This window comes from Oncorhynchus keta, chromosome 9, assembly GCF_023373465.1.
Source record: "Oncorhynchus keta strain PuntledgeMale-10-30-2019 chromosome 9, Oket_V2, whole genome shotgun sequence".
Classification (NCBI taxonomy): Eukaryota; Metazoa; Chordata; class Actinopteri; order Salmoniformes; family Salmonidae; genus Oncorhynchus; species Oncorhynchus keta.
Window position 1 is genome coordinate 1,841,199 of NC_068429.1, and position 15,959 is coordinate 1,857,157.

Sequence of the window (15,959 nt, forward strand, 5' to 3'; positions counted from 1 at the left end):
TACAAAGATCACATCTTATTGCCTTTTATATCTGTCACAGAGACATTAAAAGGGTTTTATGACATCTATGCCAACATTCTTATTATGTAGCCCATAATGATATCCTCACATAATGTAGAATTTATTTCAAAAAATTACACGAAACAAATTAAATGAGACCACCTTTGTCTGATTGCTAAACGTCTCCCTGGGCGATGGACGACGTGATTAGACGTTCTGATTCCAAAGACTCTCAGACTCTGTCTTAAGGAGAGGGCTGTTTCTTGGGAGAAAAATAATCTAATTTTCCATTTATGTAATGCAAACTGCCTTGGCTTTGACTATTCACGGTTAATTGACTGTCAAACGAGGTTGTTATCCTGAGGCACTGTCTGCTGATTTGCTTGTCAAATGAGACAGAGAGAGGAGAGGAGCGAGAGAGCGAGAGCAGGCCGTTCCAAATGAGGGAAGTGTTGGGAGGCTTAAGGAGGCAAGACATGAAATGACTATAGAGGGAAAGAGAGAGGGAGAGAGCGAGAGATGGAGAGAGGGGGAGATTATACATACAGAGAGGGAGAGAGCGAGGGGGAGATTATATACACAAATGTGCTGGATCGCTTCATTTAAGCCATTTGATTTGCCACATTGTCAGAATTCAGACACAAACACACAAGACATTTTCAGGTTCATAGATGAAGAAATCAGGCCATAATGGAAACGACACTAACATTGTAGAAGAGTGATAGAACAATATGGTTATCATGGTTACAGGACTACAGTAATACAAATCCACTGTTAACAAACGCAGCACGACTACAGACACTATAGACTGCAGACAGAACAATAGGTTTTACAGGCACCATAATAACAAAAATATTGTTTCAAGTGAATGATATTTCAAGCATTTTAGGGAAAGTATTTAATTAACGCATTCACCAAGTGGTTTAATTAGTTATTTACATGATCAAGCGTTTTCCATGTTTATTGATTGGTTTATAGCATAATGCAACAACATATTGTCTGATCGCTATATTCAGTAAAATGAATAGCGGGCACGATTATAATGAGATTATTAGTGCAGTTTGACATTTAACATTTACAAACATGTGGTTCTATACGGAATGACCATTCAGAATGTAAATGACAGTAGTTCTCTGAGAACACAGTAGGCAGGGCAATAGAAGATCAAAGCCCATCAAGGATCCAGACAGGTGGAAATATGCAGTTAGACTGACACCTACAGGCCAATGGTTACATTGCAATCAGAGGACTGCAGATTATTAGAGGGATAATATAACTCACGGTCCTTATTGAGTGCTTGATTCATACTCAAAATGTGTTTTCTTTCCTCCTTTCCAGGGGATCAAACTCAAGATGGAAGTTCCCCTGTTCCACTAAAGGAGGATGTTGAGAACATGGAGAAAGAGGAACTCCAGAAGGTTCTATTGGAACAGATCGATCTACGAAGACGACTAGAACAGGAGTTCCACGCTCTGAAGGGAAACTCCCCCTTCCCTGTCTTCCGTAGGTCTACCTCTCTGTCTCTACCCCTAACCCTTCATATCCTAACCCTTCATACCCTAACCCTTCATACTCTAACCCTTAATACCCTAACACTTCATACTCTAAGCCTTCATACCCTAACCTTTCATATTCTAACCCTTCATACCCTAACCCTAACCCAAACCCCTCATACCCTAACCCTTCATATCCCAACCCTTCATACTCTAACCCTTCGTACTCTAACCCTTCATACCCTAACCCCTCATACCCTAACCCTTCATACCCGAACCCTAACCCTTCATATCCTAACCCTTCATACCCTAACCCTTCATACTCTAACCCCTAACCCCTCATACCCTAACCCCTCATACCCTAACCCTTCATACCCTAACCCTAACCCTTAATACTCTAAACCTTCATACCCTAACCCTAACCCAAACCCCTCATACCCTAACCCTTCATATCCTAACCCTTCATACCCTAACCCCTCATACCCTAACCCTTCATACCCAAACCCTAACCCTTCATATCCTAACCCCTCATACCCTAACCCTTCATACTCTAACCCTTCATACCCTAACCCCAAACCCTTATACCCTAACGCCTCATACCCTAACCCCTCATACCCTAACCCTAACCCTTCATACTCTAAATCTTCATACCCTAACCCTAACCCAAACCCCTCATACCCAAACCCTTCATATCCTAACCCTTCATACCCTAACCCTAACCCCTCTTACCCTAACCCTTCATACCTAAACCCTAACCCTTCATATCCTAACCCTTCATACCCTAACTCTTCATACTCTAACCCTTCATACCCTAACCCCTAACCCCTCATACCCCAACCCTAACCCTTCATACTCTAACCCTTCATACCCTAACCCCAACCCCTCATACCCTAACCCTTCATACCCTAACCCTTCATACTCTAACCCTTCATACCCTAACCCCTCATACCCTAACCCTTCATACCCAAACCCTAACCCTTCATATCCTAACCCTTCATACCCTAACCCTTCATACTCTAACCCTTCATACCCTAACCCCTAACCCCTCATACCCTAACCCCTCATACCCTAACCCTTCATACCCTAACCCCTAACCCCTCATACCCTAACCCCTCATACCCTAACCCTTCAAACCAAAACCCTAACCCGTCATACTCTAACCCTTCATACCCTAACCCCAAACACTTATACCCTAACCCCTCATACCCTAACCCCTCATACCCTAACCCTAACCCTTCATACTCTAAATCTTCATACCCTAACCCTAACCCAAACCCCACATACCCTAACCCTTCATATCGTAACCCTTCATACCCTAACCCTGACCCTTCATACTCTAACCCTTCATACCCTAACCCCTCTTACCCTAACCCTTCATACCCAAACCCTAACCCTTCATATCCTAACCCTTCATACCCTAACCCTTCATACTCTAACCCTTCATACCCTAACCCCAACCCCTCGTACCCTAACCCTTCATATCCTAACCCTTCATATCATAACCCTTCCTAACCTAACACTTCATACCCTAACCCTAACCCTTCATACCCTAACCCCAACCCCTCATACCCTAACCCTTCATAACCTAACCCCTCATACCCTAACCCTAACCCTTCATACTCTAACTCTTCATACCCTAACCCCTCATACCCTAACCCCTCATACCCTAACCCTAACCCTTCATATCCTAACCCTTCATAACCTAACCCTTCATACCCTAACCCTAATGCTTCATACTCTAACCCTTCATACCCTAACCCAAACCCCAACCACTAATACCCTAAACCCTCATACCCGAAACCTCATACCCTAACCCTAACCCTTCATGCTCTAACCCTTGATGGCCTAACCCCAACCCCTCATACCCTAACCCTTCATATCCTAACACTTCATAACCCAAACCTTCATACCCTAACCCTAACCCTTCATACTCTAACCCTTCATACCATAACCCAAACCCCAACCCCTCATACCCTACCCCTTCATATCCTAACCCTTCATATCCTAACCCTTCATACTCTAACCCTTCATACCCTAACCCTAACCCCAACACCTCATACCCAACCCCTCATACCCTAACCCTTCATACTCTAACCCTTCATACCCTAACCCAAACCCTAAATACTCTAACACTTCATACCCTAAACCCTCATACCCTAACCCTCATAACCTAACCCTAACCCTAACCCTTCATGCTCTAACCCTTGATGGCCTAACCCCAACCCCTCATACCCTAACCCTTCATATCCTAACACTTCATAACCCAAACCTTCATACCCTAACCCTAACCCTTCATACTCTAACCCTTCATACCATAACCCAAACCCCAACCCCTCATACCCTACCCCTTCATATCCTAACCCTTCATATCCTAACCCTTCATACTCTAACCCTTCATACCCTAACCCTAACCCCAACACCTCATACCCAACCCCTCATACCCTAACCCTTCATATCCTAACCCTTCATAACCTAACCCTTCATATCCTAACCCTTCATATCCTAACCCTTCATACCCTAACCCCTAACCCTTCATACTATAACCCTTTATATCCTAACCCCTCATACCCTAAACCCTCATACACAAATCCCCAACCCCTCATACCCTAACCCTTCAAACCCTAACCCCTCATACCCTAACCCTTCATACTCTAACCTTTTCATACCCTAACCCTAACCCCAAACCCTCATACCCTAACCCATCATACCCTAACCCTTCATACCCTAACCCTAACCCTTCATACTCTAACCCTTCATACCCTAACCCAAACCCCAACCCCTCATATCCTAACCCTTCATAACCTAACCCTTCATACCCTAAACCTAACCCTTCATACTCTAACCCTTTATATCCTAACCGCTCATACCCTAACACCTCATACCCTAACCCTAACCCCGCATACCCTAACCCCTCATACCCTAACCCCTCATACCTTAACCCCCATTACCCTAACCCCTCATACCTTAACCCTAGCCCCTCATACCCTAACCTCTCATAACCTAACCCCTCATACTCTAACCCTAACCCTCATGCCCTAACCCCTCATACCCTAACCCTCACACCCTAACCCTAACCCCTCATACCCTAACCCCTCATACCCTAAAGCTTCATACTCTAACCCTTCATATCCTAACCCTTCATATCCTAACCCTTCATATCCTAACCTTTCATACCCTAACCCTACATACTCTACCCCTTCATACCCTAAACCCTCATACCCTAACCCTCATACCCTAACCCTTCATATCATAACCCTAACCCTTCAAACTCTAACCCTTCATACCCTTACCCAAACCCCAAACCCTCATACCCTAACCCTTCATATCCGAACCCTTCATACCCTAACCCTAACCCTTCATACTCAAAATCTTCATACCCTAACCCAAACCCTCATACCCTAACCCTTCATATCCTAACCTTTCATACCCTAACCCTACATACTCTAACCTTTCATACCCTAACCCTAACCCTAACCCCAAACCCTCATACCCTAACCCTTCATATCCTAACCCTTCATACCCAAACCCTTCATACTCTAACCCTTCATACCCGAACCCCTCATACCCTAACCCCTCATACCCTAACCCTTCATACTCTAACCCTTCATACCCTTACCCTAACCCTAACCCTCATACCCGAACCCATCAACCCTAACCCTTCATACCCTAACCCTAACCCTTCATACTCTAACCCTTCATATCCTAACCCTTCATAACCTAACCCCTCATAACCTAACCCTTCATACCCTAACCCTAACCCTTCATACTCTAACCCTTCATACCCTAACCCTAACCCCAACCCCTCATACCCTAACCCTCATACCCTAACCCTAACCCTAACCCTTCATGCTCTAACCCTTGATGGCCTAACCCCAACCCCTCATACCCTAACCCTTCATATCCTAACACTTCATAACCCAAACCTTCATACCCTAACCCTAACCCTTCATACCCTAACCCTACATATCATAACCCTTCATATCCTAACCCTTCATACCCTAACCCTTCATATGCTAACCCTTTATATCCCAACCCCTCATACCCTAAACCCTCATACACAAATCCCCAACCACTCATACCCTAACCACTCATACTCTAACCCTTCATACCCTAACCCCAAACCCTCATACCCTAACCCTTCATATCCTAACCCTTCATACTCTAACCCTTCATACCATATCCCCTCATACCCTAACCCCTCATTCCCTAACCCTTCATACTCTAACCATTCATACCCTAAACCTAACCCCAACCCCTCATTCCCTAACCCTTCATACTCTAACCCTTCATACCCTAACCCAAACCCCAACCCCTCATACCCTAACCCTTCATACCCAAACCCTAACCCTTCATATCCTAACCCTTCATACCCTAACCCTTCATACTCTAACCCTTCATACCCTAACCCCTAACCCCTCATACCCTAACCCCTCATACCCTAACCCTTCATACCCTAACCCCTAACCCCTCATACCCTAACCCCTCATACCCTAACCCTTCAAACTAAAACCCTAACCCGTCATACTCTAACCCTTCATACCCTAACCCCAAACACTTATACCCTAACCCCTCATACCCTAACCCCTCATGCCCTAACCCTAACCCTTCATACTCTAAATCTTCATACCCTAACCCTAACCCTTCATATCGTAACCCTTCATACCCTAACCCTGACCCTTCATACTCTAACCCTTCATACCCTAACCCTCTTACCCTAACCCTTCATACCCAAACCCTAACCCTTCATATCCTAACCCTTCATACCCTAACCCTTCATACTCTAACCCTTCATACCCTAACCCCAACCCCTCGTACCCTAACCCTTCATATCCTAACCCTTCATATCATAACCCTTCCTAACCTAACACTTCATACCCTAACCCTAACCCTTCATACCCTAACCCCAACCCCTCATACCCTAACCCTTCATAACCTAACCCCTCATACCCTAACCCTAACCCTTCATACTCTAACTCTTCATACCCTAACCCCTCATACCCTAACCCCTCATACCCTAACCCTAACCCTTCATATCCTAACCCTTCATAACCTAACCCTTCATACCCTAACCCTAATGCTTCATACTCTAACCCTTCATACCCTAACCCAAACCCCAACCACTAATACCCTAAACCCTCATACCCGAAACCTCATACCCTAACCCTAACCCTTCATGCTCTAACCCTTGATGGCCTAACCCCAACCCCTCATACCCTAACCCTTCATATCCTAACACTTCATAACCCAAACCTTCATACCCTAACCCTAACCCTTCATACTCTAACCCTTCATACCATAACCCAAACCCCAACCCCTCATACCCTACCCCTTCATATCCTAACCCTTCATATCCTAACCCTTCATACTCTAACCCTTCATACCCTAACCCTAACCCCAACACCTCATACCCAACCCCTCATACCCTAACCCTTCATATCCTAACCCTTCATAACCTAACCCTTCATATCCTAACCCTTCATATCCTAACCCTTCATACCCTAACCCTAACCCTTCATACTATAACCCTTTATATCCTAACCCCTCATACCCTAAACCCTCATACACAAATCCCCAACCCCTCATACCCTAACCCTTCAAACCCTAACCCCTCATACCCTAACCCTTCATACTCTAACCTTTCATACCCTAACCCTAACCCTAACCCCAAACCCTCATACCCTAACCCATCATACCCTAACCCTTCATACCCTAACCCTAACCCTTCATACTCTAACCCTTCATACCCTAACCCAAACCCCAACCCCTCATATCCTAACCCTTCATAACCTAACCCTTCATACCCTAAACCTAACCCTTCATACTCTAACCCTTTATATCCTAACCGCTCATACCCTAACACCTCATACCCTAACCCTAACCCCGCATACCCTAACCCCTCATACCCTAACCCCTCATACCTTAACCCCCATTACCCTAACCCCTCATACCTTAACCCTAGCCCTCATACCCTAACCTCTCATAACCTAACCCCTCATACTCTAACCCTAACCCCTCATGCCCTAACCCCTCATACCCTAACCCCTCACACCCTAACCCTAACCCCTCATACCCTAACCCCTCATACCCTAAAGCTTCATACTCTAACCCTTCATATCCTAACCCTTCATATCCTAACCCTTCATATCCTAACCTTTCATACCCTAACCCTACATACTCTACCCCTTCATACCCTAAACCCTCATACCCTAACCCCTCATACCCTAACCCTTCATATCATAACCCTAACCCTTCAAACTCTAACCCTTCATACCCTTACCCAAACCCCAAACCCTCATACCCTAACCCTTCATATCCGAACCCTTCATACCCTAACCCTAACCCTTCATACTCAAAATCTTCATACCCTAACCCAAACCCCTCATACCCTAACCCTTCATATCCTAACCTTTCATACCCTAACCCTACATACTCTAACCTTTCATACCCTAACCCTAACCCTAACCCCAAACCCTCATACCCTAACCCTTCATATCCTAACCCTTCATACCCAAACCCTTCATACTCTAACCCTTCATACCCGAACCCCTCATACCCTAACCCCTCATACCCTAACCCTTCATACTCTAACCCTTCATACCCTTACCCTAACCCTAACCCCTCATACCCGAACCCATCAACCCTAACCCTTCATACCCTAACCCTAACCCTTCATACTCTAACCCTTCATATCCTAACCCTTCATAACCTAACCCCTCATAACCTAACCCTTCATACCCTAACCCTAACCCTTCATACTCTAACCCTTCATACCCTAACCCTAACCCCAACCCCTCATACCCTAACCCCTCATACCCTAACCCTAACCCTTCATGCTCTAACCCTTGATGGCCTAACCCCAACCCCTCATACCCTAACCCTTCATATCCTAACACTTCATAACCCAAACCTTCATACCCTAACCCTAACCCTTCATACCCTAACCCTACATATCATAACCCTTCATATCCTAACCCTTCATACCCTAACCCTAACCCTTCATATGCTAACCCTTTATATCCCAACCCCTCATACCCTAAACCCTCATACACAAATCCCCAACCACTCATACCCTAACCACTCATACTCTAACCCTTCATACCCTAACCCCAAACCCTCATACCCTAACCCTTCATATCCTAACCCTTCATACTCTAACCCTTCATACCATATCCCCTCATACCCTAACCCCTCATTCCCTAACCCTTCATACTCTAACCATTCATACCCTAAACCTAACCCCAACCCCTCATTCCCTAACCCTTCATACTCTAACCCTTCATACCCTAACCCAAACCCCAACCCTCATACCCTAACCCTTCATACCCAAACCCTAACCCTTCATATCCTAACCCTTCATACCCTAACCATTCATACTCTAACCCTTCATACCCTAACCCCTAACCCCTCATACCCTAACCCCTCACCCCTAACCCTTCATACCCTAACCCCTAACCCCTCATACCCTAACCCCTCATACCCTAACCCTTCAAACTAAAACCCTAACCCGTCATACTCTAACCCTTCATACCCTAACCCCAAACACTTATACCCTAACCCCTCATACCCTAACCCCTCATGCCCTAACCCTAACCCTTCATACTCTAAATCTTCATACCCTAACCCTAACCCTTCATATCGTAACTCTTCATACCCTAACCCTGACCCTTCATACTCTAACCCTTCATACCCTAACCCCTCTTACCCTAACCCTTCATACCCAAACCCTAACCCTTCATATCCTAACCCTTCATACCCTAACCCTTCATACTCTAACCCTTCATACCCTAACCCCAACCCCTCGTACCCTAACCCTTCATATCCTAACCCTTCATATCATAACCCTTCCTAACCTAACACTTCATACCCTAACCCTAACCCTTCATACCCTAACCCCAACCCCTCATACCCTAACCCTTCATAACCTAACCCCTCATACCCTAACCCTAACCCTTCATACTCTAACTCTTCATACCCTAACCCCTCATACCCTAACCCCTCATACCCTAACCCTAACCCTTCATATCCTAACCCTTCATAACCTAACCCTTCATACCCTAACCCTAATGCTTCATACTCTAACCCTTCATACCCTAACCCAAACCCCAACCACTAATACCCTAAACCCTCATACCCGAAACCTCATACCCTAACCCTAACCCTTCATGCTCTAACCCTTGATGGCCTAACCCCAACCCTCATACCCTAACCCTTCATATCCTAACACTTCATAACCCAAACCTTCATACCCTAACCCTAACCCTTCATACTCTAACCCTTCATACCATAACCCAAACCCCAACCCCTCATACCCTACCCCTTCATATCCTAACCCTTCATATCCTAACCCTTCATACTCTAACCCTTCATACCCTAACCCTAACCCCAACACCTCATACCCAACCCCTCATACCCTAACCCTTCATACTCTAACCCTTCATACCCTAACCCAAACCCTAAATACTCTAACACTTCATACCCTAAACCCTCATACCCTAACCCTCATACCCTAACCCTAACCCTAACCCTTCATGCTCTAACCCTTGATGGCCTAACCCCAACCCCTCATACCCTAACCCTTCATATCCTAACACTTCATAACCCAAACCTTCATACCCTAACCCTAACCCTTCATACTCTAACCCTTCATACCATAACCCAAACCCCAACCCCTCATACCCTACCCCTTCATATCCTAACCCTTCATATCCTAACCCTTCATACTCTAACCCTTCATACCCTAACCCTTCATATCCTAACCCTTCATAACCTAACCCTTCATATCCTAACCCTTCATATCCTAACCCTTCATATCCTAACCCTTCATACCCTAACCCTAACCCTTCATACTATAACCCTTTATATCCTAACCCCTCATACCCTAAACCCTCATACACAAATCCCCAACCCCTCATACCCTAACCCTTCAAACCCTAACCCCTCATACCCTAACCCTTCATACTCTAACCTTTCATACCCTAACCCTAACCCTAACCCCAAACCCTCATACCCTAACCCATCATACCCTAACCCTTCATACCCTAACCCTAACCCTTCATACTCTAACCCTTCATACCCTAACCCAAACCCCAACCCCTCATATCCTAACCCTTCATAACCTAACCCTTCATACCCTAAACCTAACCCTTCATACTCTAACCCTTTATATCCTAACCGCTCATACCCTAACACCTCATACCCTAACCCTAACCCCGCATACCCTAACCCCTCATACCCTAACCCTCATACCTTAACCCCCATTACCCTAACCCCTCATACCTTAACCCTAGCCCCTCATACCCTAACCTCTCATAACCTAACCCCTCATACTCTAACCCTAACCCCTCATGCCCTAACCCCTCATACCCTAACCCTCACACCCTAACCCTAACCCCTCATACCCTAACCCCTCATACCCTAAAGCTTCATACTCTAACCCTTCATATCCTAACCCTTCATATCCTAACCCTTCATATCCTAACCTTTCATACCCTAACCCTACATACTCTACCCTTCATACCCTAAACCCTCATACCCTAACCCCTCATACCCTAACCCTTCATATCATAACCCTAACCCTTCAAACTCTAACCCTTCATACCCTTACCCAAACCCCAAACCCTCATACCCTAACCCTTCATATCCGAACCCTTCATACCCTAACCCTAACCCTTCATACTCAAAATCTTCATACCCTAACCCAAACCCCTCATACCCTAACCCTTCATATCCTAACCTTTCATACCCTAACCCTACATACTCTAACCTTTCATACCCTAACCCTAACCCTAACCCCAAACCCTCATACCCTAACCCTTCATATCCTAACCCTTCATACCCAAACCCTTCATACTCTAACCCTTCATACCCGAACCCCTCATACCCTAACCCCTCATACCCTAACCCTTCATACTCTAACCCTTCATACCCTTACCCTAACCCTAACCCCTCATACCCGAACCCATCAAACCCTAACCCTTCATACCCTAACCCTAACCCTTCATACTCTAACCCTTCATATCCTAACCCTTCATAACCTAACCCCTCATAACCTAACCCTTCATACCCTAACCCTAACCCTTCATACTCTAACCCTTCATACCCGAACCCCTCATACCCTAACCCCTCATACCCTAACCCTTCATACTCTAACCCTTCATACCCTTACCCTAACCCTAACCCCTCATACCCGAACCCATCAACCCTAACCCTTCATACCCTAACCCTAACCCTTCATACTCTAACCCTTCATATCCTAACCCTTCATAACCTAACCCCTCATAACCTAACCCTTCATACCCTAACCCTAACCCTTCATACTCTAACCCTTCATACCCTAACCCTAACCCCAACCCCTCATACCCTAACCCCTCATACCCTAACCCTAACCCTAACCCTTCATGCTCTAACCCTTGATGGCCTAACCCCAACCCCTCATACCCTAACCCTTCATATCCTAACACTTCATAACCCAAACCTTCATACCCTAACCCTAACCCTTCATACTCTAACCCTTCATACCCTAACCCTAACCCCAACCCCTCATACCCAACCCCTCATACCCTAACCCTTCATATCCTAACCTTTCATACCCTAACCCTACATATCATAACCCTTCATATCCTAACCCTTCATACCCTAACCCTAACCCTTCATATGCTAACCCTTTATATCCCAACCCCTCATACCCTAAACCCTCATACACAAGTCCCCAACCACTCATACCCTAACCACTCATACTCTAACCCTTCATACCCTAACCCCAAACCCTCATACCCTAACCCTTCATATCCTAACCCTTCATACTCTAACCCTTCATACCATATCCCCTCATACCCTAACCCCTCATTCCCTAACCCTTCATACTCTAACCATTCATACCCTAAACCTAACCCCAACCCCTCATTCCCTAACCCTTCATACTCTAACCCTTCATACCCTAACCCAAACCCCAACCCCTCATACCCTAACCCTTCATATCCTAACCCTTCATATCCTAACCCTTCATACCCTAAACCTAACCCTTCATACTCTAACCATATATATCCTAACCCCTCATACCCTAACGCCTCATACCCTAACCCTAACCCCTCATACCCTAACCCCTCATACCCTAACCCCTCAGACCTTAACCCCCCATACCCTAACCCAGCATACCCTAACCCTAGCCCCTCATACCTTAACCCCTCATACCCTAACCCTATCCCCACATACCCTAACCCCTCAAAACCTAACCCCTCATACTCTAACCCTAACCCCTCATACCCTAACCCCTCATACCCTAACCCCTCATACCCTAATCCCTCATACCCTAACCCCTCACACCCTAACCCCTCATACAATAAACCCCTCACACCCTAACCCCTCACACCCTAACCGTAACCCCTCATACCCTAACAACTCATACCCTAACTCCTCACACCCTAACCCTAACCCCTCATACCCTGACCTCTCATACCCTAACACCTAACCCCTCATACCCAAACCCCTCACACCCAAACCCCTCACACCCTAACCCCTCATACCCTAACCCCTCATACCCAAACCCTCACCCCTCAAACCCTAACCCCTCACACCCTAACTCCTCATACCCTAACCCCCCACACCCTAACCCTAACCCCTCACACCCTAACCCCTCATACCATAACCCCTCACACCCTAACCCTAACCCCTCACACCCTAACCCCTCATACCCCAACCCCTCACACCCTAACCCCTCACACCCTGACTGTTACCCTTAACACCCTAACCTTATTCCATAAATCCCAAATCATTTCCTCATTATCTGGGAGTGTAATTGTGAACTGAATCTATTTTTATCCATCCCAGATCATTTCCAGGACCAGATGAAGCGAGAACTATCATACAGAGAGGAGATGGTGCAGCAGCTACAGATGGTCAGATCACCTATACCGTAACATTTATTCTACACTGTCTGACCCTAACCCCTACTACACTGTTACTCTGTCTGACCCTAACCCATACTACACTGTCTGACCCTAACCCCTACTACACTGTTACAATGTTTGACCCTAACCCCAACTACACTGTCTGACCCTAACCCGTACTACACTGTCTGACCCTAACCCCTACTACACTGTTACACTATCTGACCCTAACCCCTGCAACACTGTCTGACCCTAAAACCAACTACACTGTCTGACCCTAACCCCTACAACACTGTCTGACCCTAAAACCAACTACACTGTCTGACCCTAACCCCTACTACACTGCCTGACCCTAACCCCTACTACACTGTCTGACCCTAACCCCTACTACACTGTCTGACCCTAACCCCAACTACACTGTTACACTGTCTGACCCTAACCCCAACTACACTGTCTGACCCTAACCCCTACTACACTGTCTGACCCTAACCCCAACTACACTGTTACACTGTCTGACCCTAACCCCAACTACACTGTCTGACCCTAAACCCTACTACACTGTTACACTGTCTGACCCTAACCCCTACTACACTGCCTGACCCTAACCCCTACTACACTGTCTGACCCTAACCCCAACTACACTGTCTGACCCTAAACCCTACTACACTGTTACACTGTCTGACCCTAACCCCAACTACACTGTCTGACCCTAAACCTTACTACACGGTCTGACCCTAACCCCTACTACACTGTTACACTGTCTGACCCTAAGCCTTTTCTGATGAATCCTATTCTGATGAACCCTATTCTGATGAATCCTATTCTGATTAATCCTATTCTGATTCATCCTATTCTGATTAATCCTATTCTGATTCATCCTATTCTGATTAATCCTATTCTGATTAATCCTATTCTGATGAATCCTATTCTGATGAATCCTATTCTGATGAATCCTATTCTGATTAATCATATTCTGATTAATCCTATTCTGATTAATCCTTTTCTGATTAATCCTATTCTGATTAATCCTATTCTGATTAATCCTATTCTGATTAATCCTATTCTGATTAATCCTATTCTGATTAATCCTATTCTGATTAATCCTATTCTGATTAAGCCTATTCTGATTAATCCTATTCTGATTAATCCTATTCTGATTAATCTTATTGTGATTAACCTGTTATTGATGAACCTGTTTAGCGGGATTGATTTGACAACATCCAGTGAAATTGCAGAGCGCCAAATTCAAACTACAGAAATATCAATTCAAGATTCAAGAAAATATAAATCTAATACATCACAATATTATTATATATTATTTATTGGCATATATTACAATAAAGTTTAACATCTTGTTAATCCAAGATGTCAGATTTCAAAAAGGCTTTACGGCGAAAGCAGACCATGGGATTATCTGAGGACAGCGCCCCTCATACAAACACATGAAAATCATTTTCAACCAGGCAGATGGCGACACAAAAGTCAGAAATAATGATATAATATATCCCTTACCTTTGAAGATCTTCTTTTTGCAATCCCATATGTCTCAGTGACACAATGAATGGTCGTTTTGTTCGATGATGTCCTTCTTTATATCCCCAAAATGTGAATTTATTTGGCGCGTTTGATTCAGAAATGCACCGGTTCCAACTCGCCCAACATGACTACAAAGTATCTAATAAGTTACCTGTAAACTTTGTCCAAACATTTCAAACAACGTTCCTAATCCAACCTCGGGTATCAACGTTCCTAATCCAACCTCAGGTATCAACGTTCCTAATCCAACCTCAGGTATCAACGTTCCTAATCCAACCTCAGGTATCAACGTTCCTAATCCAACCTCAGGTATCAACGTTCCTAATCCAACCTCAGGTATCAACGTTCCTAATCCAACCTCAGGTATCAACGTTTCTAATCCAACCTCAGGTTTCAACGTTCCTAATCCAACCTCAGGTATCAACATTCCTAATCCAACCTCAGGTATCAACGTTCCTAATCCAACCTCAGGTATCAACGTTCCTAATCCAACCTCAGGTATCAACGTTCCTAATCCAACCTCAGGTATCAACATTCCTAATCCAACCTCAGGTAACAACGTTCCTAATCCAACCTCAGGTATCAACGTTCCTAATCCAACCTCAGGTATCAACGTTCCTAATCCAACCTCAGGTATCAACGTTCCTAATCCAACCTCAGGTATCAACGTTCCTAATCCAACCTCAGGGTAATCCAACCTCAGGTATCAACGTTCCTAATCCAACCTCAGGTATCAACGTTCCTAATCCAACCTCAGGTATCAACGTTTCTAATCCAACCTCAGGTATCAACGTTCCTAATCCAACCTCAGGTATCAACGTTCCTAATCCAACCTCAGGTAACAACGTTCCTAATCCAACCTCAGGTATCAACGTTCCTAATCCAACCTCAGGTATCAACGTTCCTAATCCAACCTCAGGTATCAACGTTCCTAATCCAACCTCAGGTATCAACGTTCCTAATCCAACCTCAGGTATCAACGTTCCTAATCCAACCTCAGGTATCAACGTTTCTAATCCAACCTCAGGTAACAACGTTCCTAATC

The 15,959-nt window shown here is 45.1% G+C and overlaps 1 protein-coding gene across 1 annotated transcript in view; it reads left to right on the forward strand.

Annotated features, from left to right (window-relative positions):
* LOC118379971 (SKI family transcriptional corepressor 2-like) overlaps positions 1 to 15,959 on the forward strand; it is a 42,188-nt gene that overhangs the window by 13,591 nt on the left and 12,638 nt on the right. Inside the window, exons 5-6 of the mRNA XM_052524880.1 lie at positions 1,339 to 1,503; positions 13,320 to 13,387. Coding sequence (XP_052380840.1) covers positions 1,339 to 1,503; positions 13,320 to 13,387 — 233 coding nt within the window. The remainder of the gene's footprint in view (positions 1 to 1,338; positions 1,504 to 13,319; positions 13,388 to 15,959) is intronic.